General features: G+C 34.7%; 1 protein-coding gene across 1 annotated transcript; it reads left to right on the top strand.

The window, feature by feature from the left end:
• Positions 1–6,865: 6,865 nt before the first annotated feature.
• On the top strand, positions 6,866–11,680 carry LOC133877801 (purple acid phosphatase 3-like). The gene is made up of 7 exons (XM_062316218.1): positions 6,866–7,134; positions 8,201–8,357; positions 9,215–9,322; positions 10,580–10,707; positions 10,800–10,928; positions 11,046–11,113; positions 11,196–11,680. The coding sequence occupies exons 1-7, from the start codon at positions 6,937–6,939 to the stop codon at positions 11,407–11,409; spliced, it is 1,002 nt and encodes a 333-aa protein (XP_062172202.1). The 5' UTR covers positions 6,866–6,936; the 3' UTR covers positions 11,410–11,680.
• Positions 11,681–11,748: the final 68 nt, after the last annotated feature.

Genomic DNA, 11,748 nt, shown 5'->3' with positions numbered 1-11,748 from the left:
TCTACACGTCTTGCCTTATTAAGGATAGTGTCCGGACAAAATAACCACGTCATCTGAACGGTTGCAACTGTCTTCCCATATCTGTGTTTAGAAAGGAAATCCTTTTACTTGTCGAACACTAAAAGGTGTCCAGACGTGTTGTTGAGACTTCCGAACGGATACAACCTGTAACAGTTCGAAGGTTCTGGAAACAGATGGAAGTCCGAACGGATGTTGCTTGACTAATGAGCATCCGGACGAAATACCACGTCGTCCGGACGGATGCAAGGGACTAGAACTTCACTGTCTTGAAATCCGCACAGAATCTTCTTGAAGCACATAATTAAAATGTAGACTCTGAATATAAACAGCACCCCTGATAAATAAGCAACATTACATAGAAGTAATTTTGTGAAACAAAATGCAGCCTATCAAAAACTAACATTTTAGGATTGGCTGCCTCCAAAATTGTTTTATTTTTGAAGAGTTTTTCAAAAAGTTTACACTTCGTCACCGAATCGGAATGTTAGCTTTGTGCACAATTAAGTAATTCAATTAATCCAAAGATGAAATATCAACTTGGTAACCGAATGCTTATAGAACAGAGCTCACTCCATCTCTAGAGTCTATATATTCGGTACCAGTTTAGGCATTAATTACAAATTTTAACGTTAGTGTTTAACTGGTAGATGCTCATGAGACTTGGCCACGTAGCTAGCATACACTTTATGTCAACTACACTTTATATATATATATATATATATATGCGCGCGCGCGCTCGCCCCGATCCAAAGGAGAACATTTTCATAACTCCACTTCATTTCAACAAAGGCATATGCTCATGAGACTTGGCCACGTAGCTAGCATACACTTTATGTCAACTACACTTTATATATATATATATATATATATATATATATATATATATATATATATATATATGTGCGCGCGAGCGCCCCGATCCAAAGGAGAACATTTTCATAACTCCACTTCATTTCAACAAAGGCATATATGCAACTCAAGTTCCAGGCATTTCTTTTCTGTTTCCAATATCCTTCAAAACTACTACTATAACCTACCTTCTTTTCGTTAGAATCATTGAAGCCATACCTTATCCCACTGTTACTTATCGTTATTGATTCCTTCCTTCTTGGCTCAACTATTCTTTCTTGTGGCGTAGTGGGTTCCTAATAACAAACAATAATAGAATCACAACTTTTTTCAAATTAAGATTCTATCTAAGAATCGATGCAAGAGGGATAGAAAATCACTCATTGAGTGTTTCTAAAGCCATCTTTATAGGCTTATATCGAGTCTAAATTCAAAACCCTAAAAAATAATTGAAATAAACATAATAAAACACTTTGCAGTACAAAAATCACAAAACGACAAGTTTTGCCTAGTAAACGTTAGAATTACGAAACTTTCATAAAATACAAAATTCTATCCCTCTGAATAAGTTTTCCAACGCCCCAAGTTTGTCTCAATTTGATGTCGAAATCAGAAGATATGATTTTTTAAGTAAAATAAGTCTCACTAAAAACTAGTAAAACTAGCCCACATCATTCTCATTGGATTGGAGAGAATTCAACAGCGAATTCAGATGGTTCTTGCCCTAATTATTCAGATGCACAATCAATCAATTCCATCCCTTTCTTTTCAAAAGCAAAACAATGTAACATCCCACAAGAAATAATACTTCACTAATCACCACAAGACTGTGATGACCAACTTGAAAACTTTTCACAATATTAGTGCTCCGTTTGTTTCGACGTAAAATGTTTTTTGTTGTAAAATATTTTTGACAAGAAAAATTATTTTCTTGAAAATATTTTTGATAAGAAAAATTATTTTCTTGAAAATATTTTTCGACGTTTGGCTCATACGAAAAATTACCAACGACATAAAACAGAATTCGGCAACTGTCGCCAGAATCCGGCGACGTCCCACTGCCGTCGCCAGATTCTGGCAGACCAAATTCTGGCCAGTTCGGTAGAAATCCAGCAAAGTCTCCTAATTCTGGCTGGAATCCCGTTGTCCTAGCTGGATTCCAGTCAAAATATGGTCAACTGGAATCCGACAAAGTCGCCGGATTTTGACAATCGGATACTAAAATTCAGGAATCTTCGGTAGAAGAATCAGGTTACCAACAAACTCTAGTGCCTGGCGATGGTGAATTCATGTGGGTGCAAAAATGAAGAGTTTAAATCCAGAAAACGGTTTACGGTTTTCAAAATCGTAAATCGTTTTCCAAAAATTAAAGAGGCTTTTACAGTCAAACTGAAAATGATTTCCGTTGACCATTATTTTCACTCCCACCAAACACCGAAATTTAATGAAAACATTTTTCAGAAAACATTTTATGCCGAAACAAACGGAGCATAGATTCAAAGAACTTTAGCTTCACATGATTGTCACACATCGTCTCCCGTTCATGCGCCATTAATATCTCCCAAAAGGGATCAACGATCTCTTCACTTTTAAACATAAAATTCTTCTCTGCATAAAAACCATCAAAATCATTAACATCAAGAGAATTTGATAATTGTTTTCTATCCCATGGAAATCAGCTTCGTTAAAATTCAAATCAAAGACTTCTCTTTTTAAGGTTTTCATCAAGCACGTGATGTATAGAACTCTCATAATAAATAAATAAATAAATAAATAATTAGCATAAAGGAATTTGATAAAATATTTTCTACCCCAAGGAAATCAACTTCGTTAACATCCAAATCAAAGACTTCACTTTTAGAGCTTTCATCAAGTACATAATGTATAGAACTCTCATCACCAAAATTTTCAATATTATCTGAGAGATTTATATTTTCCAACCGTTCATCTTTCTTAGGATAGATACCGTAGATTAGTGGAGAAACCCAATCTACTACAGATTCTTCCTCTTGATCATAGGACAAAGAACATCCCACAAGATCTTCATCATTGATATCGGTATCATAGGTTGGTGGAGAATCCCAATCCACGAATCCTTGTGAAAGATCTTAAACATCTCATGACCATCTCCATGTTTGAGCTCCTTATCAATGAAATCGTCTTCTTGGAACTTTTCATCAACAAATTCATCTTCCTCCTCCATATAAGATGGATTTGGTAGATGAATTTGAGGCTCACGAATAATGGTCAAGGTAGGCCCACTGCAGACTCCACCTGTCAAACCGTATCTTCCTCGGTTGAGATCACGCCTCATCAACAAAATTTTCAATTTTATCTAAGAAATTTACCTTTTCCAACCGTTCCTCTTTCTCAAGATAGATGTTGTAGATTAGTGGAGAAACTCAATCTACTACAAATTCTTTCTCCTGATCATATGACAAAGAAACTCCCACAAGTTCTTCATCATTGTTATTCGTAACATAGGTTGGTGGAGAATCCAAATCCACGAATCCTTGTGAAAGCCTTCAACATCTTCATGAACATCTCCATGTTTCAACTCCTCATCAATGAAATTGTCTTCTTGGAACTCTTCATCAGCAAATTCATCTTCCTCCTCTAAATAAGATAGATTTGATAGATGAATTTGAGGCTCACAAATAATGGTCAAGGTAGGCCCACCGCAAACTCCACATGGCAAACCGTATCTTCCTCCGTTGAGATTGCACCTCATTAAAGGTAACCACGTTATCCTCATCCACAAAACGTGGAGTTGGTTGACGGCAATGACCGTTAGCAACATCCATAGCGTCAAGTTGGTCAAATAAGGCTTTGATTTGCTCTATCAGTCGCCTAGATCCCCCAACAAATTGCTCATCCTCATGTTGAGAACAAACCACCATTCATTCATCAGGAGTTGTTTCTTTGCGCTCATACACAACACTAAAACTTGCATATTTGTTTCCCCCGTCGCTTTTTCTTTGTGCCATGGTAGGAAAGTTGCTGGGCTTTGATACCAACTGACACTGGGTAGAACTAATATTATTCTGATAGCATATGATAGCAACAAAAACTAAGAATTGAAGACTGAAAAAAGGAATTTAGGAAGAGAGAAAATAACAAATAAGGAAGAGAAAGACTATAGTTGCCTCAAATAAGCAAACATATAAATAACTCTGTAAGACTTGATATTTAATTGATACTTCAAAACTTTTTTCCAAAATAATACACACAAGCCTTTATATAGGGAAAGTTTGAGTATTTTCCAAGCAGAATACTTGGAGAAAAACAAAGAAATAAAAAAAAAACAAAAAATAACCATAAACTTGAAGATAAAGCAAAATACTTGTATAGGAAGTAAATATATATTATTCTAAAAATAATCTTCAAATATTTTGTATTATTCTTTCTATACTTGTGCTGATCTTATTCAAAAAAATAATCTTCAAACTTATGCCTGATGTTCTCCTACATCAGTTTCACCGGGTTGGAAAGAATTCGTCATCGAATTTGAATTATCTTTGCCTCGATCTTTTGGATGGCCAATCAATTCATTACATTCTATACTTCTCAACACCAAAGCAACTTGATACCAGAAGAGAGATAACTTACAACCCATCTCAACATGACTTTGAATATTAGATTTGAAGTTACTTGCACCAACTTAAGTTTAAGCTATTTTCATAAGTTCTTGATTGATAGTCATAAATTCACTCTTCGTAAAATTTTTCAAAATTTTTCAATTCTTTCTTTACCATGAAAAATCAAATTTTTTTCCAACATGCCAAAACCAACGTCAAGATTTTATTTAGGAAAATTTGACAGAAATTTTCATTCCCAAAAAATATCAACATAATTAATTTTCTTAAGACTTCATTAAGACATTTTATACTCTTTGGACTTTCATCAAACACATGATTATCCACTTTTTGTTCAACCACTTGACCATACGACAAAAAACTAACATCTATAAGATCTTCATCATTGACATATGTATCATAAGTTGGTGGATAATTCCAATCTATAAAACATTGAGAAGGATCTTCAACGTCTTATTCATGTTGAAACTCTTCATCAACAAACTCTTCATCTCAAGTACCACTCTGTTTCCAAACTAGAACAGAATTGTGATACGGGTTCTCGAAATTGGATTCTGAATCGTGACCATCAATATCACGATACATCTCCAAGTTTTGCGCTGCTAGACGCTGGGTTAACTCTACAACCTGCCTCTGAAAGTCTTCAATCACCACATCTTGTACACTGCTTCATGGTAGGAGACTTCCTTATTCGGAACTTGTCCGCGCCAACCACGATCACCAGTCATGAAAATTGATGAAAATTCACTCAAAGAAGATGCTAAGCTCTAATATCAATTGATGCAGGGTGGCGTAGTGGGTTCACAATAACAAACAATAATAGAATCATGTACAACACCTTTCAAACCAAGATTCTATCCAGGAATCAAGGCAAAAAGGATAAAAAATCACTTATTGAGTGTTTCATATTGATAAACTGATCAAAATACATCAATTGGATGCTAAAGCCATAAATAATAATAATAATAATAATAAAAGAAAAAAACGAAATAAAATATTTTGCAGTATAAATAATACAAAACGACAATTTTTGCGCAGTAAACGTTTGAACTACGAAACTTTCATGAAATACAAAATTGTATCCCTCCAAATAAGCTTTCCAACACCACTAAATTTGTCTCAATGCAATGTTGGAATCAGAAAATTTGATTTTTTAAGTAAAATAAATCTCCTAAAAAACTAGTAAAATTAGCCAGCCTCAGAATCAGTTTTGTTGGAGGACACTTACTTCTTGAGAATGTTTTTTACTAATGCTCCGTTTATTTCGGTGTAAAATGATTTATGTCGTAAAATATTTTTAGGAAAGTCATTTTTCAGAAAAAATAAAATAAAATAAAATTTCCGTCGAAATAATTTTTCGGTGTTTTGCGCATACAAAAAATTACAAATATTTTTTATATTTTAATTTAATTATATTAATTTTTAAAAAAATAAATTTCATTCACAAAATAAAAAATGCTAATATAAAATAATATAAAAATATTTTTTTTATATTTTACAGATACAAATTTCGGCAATCTTTGATGGAATACGGCACAAAACAGCAGGATCCCGGCCAGTTGACCAGAAGCTGGCTATCCTGGCCTGAATCCTGCCATTCTGGGAGGATTTCGGCCGGACTGGCCCGAGATTCAGCCAGAACAGTCGGATCCAGCCGTTCTAGCCAGATCCAAGTCAAATCTGGCCAGGATCCAGGCCAGATGGTCGGAGATTTGTCCACAACAACTGGGGATCCGGCCGCTATGTCAAGATTCCGGCCAGTCTGGCCGGAATCTGGCACTGTACAACCGAAATCCGGCGACGATTGTCGGACGTGCCAGATTTCGGCATAATTTGTCGGATTCCGGCACCAACCGGTGTCGGAATCTGGCTTGTCGGAATCCGGTGATAGTCAACTGCTTGAACGTAAAGGTCGACTGCATTGTTTAAAAGAGAGTCGACTGCGTCTACTATCTATGAAAAATAATTTACGCACCAAAAATGTTTAATAAATTTCGAAAAATCATTTTTCGAAATTTATTAAGCATTTTTGGTCAAACGGAAATCATTTTCTAGTTGACCATTATTTTCGCCTCTACCAAACACCAAAAAATACCGAAATTATTTTATGCCGAATCAAACGGAGCATATGGCTACAATATAACAAATCAGGACACCACTTAACTTAAATACTTAAGCTAATGGAATTTTAAACGTAATTGTAAATTCAACATCATATCGACTACACTCCCTGTCGAAGGGAAATTGTTCTACCAAGTGTTCACGTGGCCCAACGCTCGCAACATAACTTAATTGGGAGCATGTAAAAACAATGCTTTGACTTTTTCATGTACTAACCATGTGGTAGTCCAATCTAGTTTTTCTTTCTTTGAATTGGGTATTGGAGTTGATCTCCTTAATTAAGCTATATATAAAAGGCCCCGGCCACCGCCAAAGCTACCACTTCCTCTCATTTCCTGCCTTGAAACCCATGGCCTTTCTCTTCCACCACCATGCCATGCTTTTCTCTCTTTTATTGGCTTTTAATCTTTCCCTATGCTTCCTTCCTTCCATAGCTCAGCTTCAGCGTCTCAAACACCCGGTGAAAGCCGATGGGTCTCTAAGCTTTTTGGTCCTTGGAGATTGGGGAAGAAGAGGACTCTACAACCAATCTCAAGTCGCTCTTCAGGTTCATGTGCTTACAACTCTCTATTTTCATTCTTAGAAAACATGTATATATATATATATATATATATAATACTGTCAACAAGGTTTCATTTACATTTGCTTGCATTTTCTAATAGGATTCATATAAGATCGAATTATGCTAAGATATATATAGTGCGTCATGAAAATGACACGTACATAGTACTTTTGTTCATGGTACTTTTTCAACTTTTATATAATTTTCAACAAATTTGTTTTAAAAAACATCAACTTTTGGATTTGTAGAATCCACATGTACGAAGACAGATCCAATTGTTAGTTTGAAAAAAAATAAAAATAAAGTTATACAAATGTTGTAAATATTTCATATCTTTTACAAAAATCGTCAATAACTACTCAAATGTTTACAATCAGGATGCTCATCATATTCTACTACGACCCTTGTGTCCCATATGGGTTAAGTTTAATCTTAACTTAACCATGTGTATATATGTTTTTGAGCAACCTTTTTTTTGTAAGCCGATTTTAAATAGTGAATTCTACCAAACCATATTCCCATAGAAAACTCAAGCAGGAAGTTGAAAATCAAAACCAATCGATACTTCCACGTCATAATTCTACCATTACTCTTTTTTTCTTTTTCTTTTTTTCCTGAGATATTTGGCAAGATTAGACCTGCCTAGCTAATTTACGTATAATTCTACGCATATTCTGAATGGGGGGCATAATTCTACGCATATTCTGAATGGGGCCCTGTTGAAATAGAAATATGCATCCTCATCAATCACTACTACAAGAACAAAATGCATGTTGCCATCGATCAAGCTAGCGTATTACGTACTCAAGCAAGAAATATATACATATATAGCTAGTTGAAAAGATCAACAACCAATGATCGATCAGGTCTCTAAATTATTATTAAGCCCTTCAGAAATCTTGGACACGGCACCTGTTACGTGGTATTTACGTAACCAAAAAAAAGGTTACGTACGTACGTGAATTAATTAAGTTGAAAACATGGTTTGTTTGTATTAACATAATCCAATAATTGTTTAAATAAAAGCTAATTATATTATCTAATTTTGTAGATGGGAGTTGTTGCCGCGAAAGTGGACATAGACTTTGTCATCTCCACCGGGGATAACTTCTATGAAGACGGTTTGACAGGTGTGCACGATCCGGCATTCAATGACTCATTTGTCAATATCTACACTGCCCCGAGCTTGCGGAAACAATGGTACAACGGTAAATTTCACTAATTAAGGATTTACATTTATTAATTAATTCTTTTCTTTATTTATTTTCTGAGAAAATAAAAAGAAAGAAAAGGAAAATAAAATTACTACTAAACTCTTGTAGATAGTAGTATAGTATATACAAGAGAAAGATTAAATCTTGCCATTAGATTTAGTGACAGTTTATTTTGTGAGTCATTACTTAAAAATAAAACTCTTGTTTTTTTTTTTTTTTTTTTTTTTTTTTTTTTTTTTTTTCCCTGTGTTTATTGTTAGATAATATTTTTATCTTTTAAATAACTAAAAAATATTTACTTCTGTATTGTGTTGAATAACTATTAATCCAACCGCATAATTGCATAATAATTGTCATAAACTGTTATTTTAACAGACACTTAATTCTAGCCATTAAATCAAATAACTATCCATGATTATTTAACAATAATCATTAGATCATTGTTATTTAATCACAACTGCTAGATCAAACGTGATTTGACCTTACAGTTTACTTTAATAATAGTCCAGTAAATCCAACCATTGAATCTACTTAAGAAGCATCCTATAGTTTATAGATCAAACCACCAGATCGAATGATCATGACCATTCAAAATCGCTTCGAGCTCAAGTGCCACTAGCATCCTACAATCCACTATCACGCGCGCGAGCGTTCGAAGCAAGTGCATGCATCCAAGTGCTTAAAGTGCGTTGAGCCTTATAAATGCCAATTACACTTTTTCTTTTTTTCATGTGAAACTATCTTCATTTAATTCTCTTTAATATATTCATTTTAAAACATTCTTAAAAATACAAAATAAATATATATACATATTAATTTTTTGAAAATGCTTAACATTTATTTTGTGTCAGTTTTGGGCAACCACGACTACAGGGGCGACGTGGAGGCACAATTGAGTCCGATCCTCAAAAAAATGGATAGTAGATGGATTTGCTTCAGATCTTTTATTGTTGACACAGGTTAGGTGGCATTTCCATTTTATATTTATGCTAAAAATAATCATTTCTTTAATGGTTATAAGAGCATTCTCAACAGCTTTCCAATAATTTATTTTAAATATAAGGAATAAAACCACTTTTTACTTTCTTATCAAAATACAACCCCACAATTCCCTTTACATTTCCCTATATCATTCAAATAATATATATATATATATATATATATATATATATATATATATATATATATATATATATATATATATATATATATATATATATATACTTTATTCCATAAACTATTTTTTTTTTCTTTCTCTCCATAAAATAAACCCAATTCCTTCCATCTATGTGGTTCTCTGTATTCCGCATTCCGAAACCCAGTTCTTTCTAAGTCTTATCAATTTCAAACCCATACTTGTTTATACATGTGAAGATTATCAACCGGGTCTTCTTCAATTATTCAAAATAAACTATCTATATATATATATATATATATATATATAGAGAGAGAGAGAGAGAGAGAGGGGAACGCGGAACCCTTCATCTGCCAGTATCACTTCCACCAAATGGGTAGTGACTCAGAGAGAGAGTCCCAAATCTGCAAATGGGGACCCCACTAGCAGAGGAGCTTCTGAGAAAGATCCAAGACCTCAAAGCTGGTCAAGCCGACCTCAGGCAAGAGATGTCAAAGCTCAAGCTCTCCGGTGAACTCAACCTTGGCCGCCTCTGCGCTGCGAAAAAGAGGTGGCACCGCCGGAACAGGGGCTTGGAAGAAGGGTTCGGCGTCGTTTCAGCATTTGTCGCCACTGCAGAGGGAGAGCCAGAGTCGCGAGCCGGTGAATGTTAGAATTGGTGGACCCTCAGTCATGAATTTTACTGAATAGGCAGTATTTGAATATCTTGCAGTCTATGGCCAGAAAATGTCGTGCGAAAGGGATGAGGGGTTCATTTTTCGGAGGACGAATAAGGAAAAGGCGGAAACTGAGGCAGAGTTGAGGTTTGACGAAGAAAGGAGATGAGGCTGGTGGAAAGACGTGAGTGATTACGTTTATTTAGAATTATAATGCCTTGGGAATGCTACGGTGCTTCTCAATGAATTAGGAAGGACCATAAAAATATAAGAAAGCTGTTGTGGTTTGTGACTTTCTTAAAAATTTTCCTAAAATTTAAGAAACAGAACCTTATAGAAAAACTGCTGTGAATACTCTAATTATACAAAAGTAGACTTATAAATTAAGCAAACATTATTTATTTATTTTTTTTGGTGGGGTACAGAGTTTACGGAATTTGTGTTTGTGGACACAACTCCATTTGTGGATGAGTATTTTACAGACCCAAAGGACCACACTTACGACTGGAAAGGTGTGCTCCCGCGACACGAATATCTTTCCAATCTCTTGAAGGTAACTTTATTATTCTTCCAACTGACCATTTTCGTATGGTAATTACTACTTGGGATTAATTAATGAGATTTTGGTATTGCAAACTGCAATAGGATGTGGAGACAGCATTAAGGGATTCCACAGCAAAATGGAAGATTGTGGTGGCTCATCATACAATCAAAAGCGCTGGACATCATGGTGTCACCAAAGAGCTTGAAGATCACCTTCTCCCAATCCTTGAGGTTATTCTAAATATTCTTCTAACTAATTGAGTTTCCAAAATAATTAATTATTCTAAATATATATATATATATATATATATATATATATATATATATAAATCCTTTTGTATTTTTCAGGCACATAATGTGGACATGTACATAAATGGGCACGACCACTGCTTGGAGCACATTAGTAGCACCAACAGGTTTGCGCAAAAATCTCGCAAAACCTAGTTGTACTCTTTAATCTTTATTTAGCAGAGCAAACTGAGATGGTTGTTATGGCAGCCAAATCCAATTTCTAACGAGCGGAGGTGGCTCAAAGGCATGGAGAGGCGATATTAAGAAGTGGAATCGAGAGGAATTGAAGTTTTATTACGACGGACAGGGTTTTATGACAATGCAAATGACTCAAACCAATGCGGATTTTGTGTTTTACGATGTTTTTGGCAATGTCTTGCACAAATGGAGCATATCCAAAGACCTTGATGCAGCCGAATAGAGAGAACATGTATATATATGCTAGAATTCACAAAATAGGCTTATGCGAAAGAAAGATCAAGCTTAAATCCTCTGCCCAAAAGGAAATTGTCAAGCCAATATATTATATATGCATATGAATTTGGGGAAGTTTGTAACAAAGAACAAGGAAAAGACGAGAGTGACAGGCTTGTAATTAATGCCTAGGGTTTTCACCCTTAAAAAGTGTTTTCCATACCACTATTGGCTACACATATTTGTAACTCAAAATAAATATTATAAGCTTTTCACTAGATTCCACATTACTAAAAAATTATTCTAATTTCTTCTCTGTTTTTACTAGTTTGGATGGCACGTCCAA

Source organism: Alnus glutinosa, chromosome 1 (genome assembly GCF_958979055.1).
Source record: "Alnus glutinosa chromosome 1, dhAlnGlut1.1, whole genome shotgun sequence".
NCBI classification, from domain to species: Eukaryota; Viridiplantae; Streptophyta; class Magnoliopsida; order Fagales; family Betulaceae; genus Alnus; species Alnus glutinosa.
This window is presented reverse-complemented; position numbering and strand designations above follow the sequence as displayed.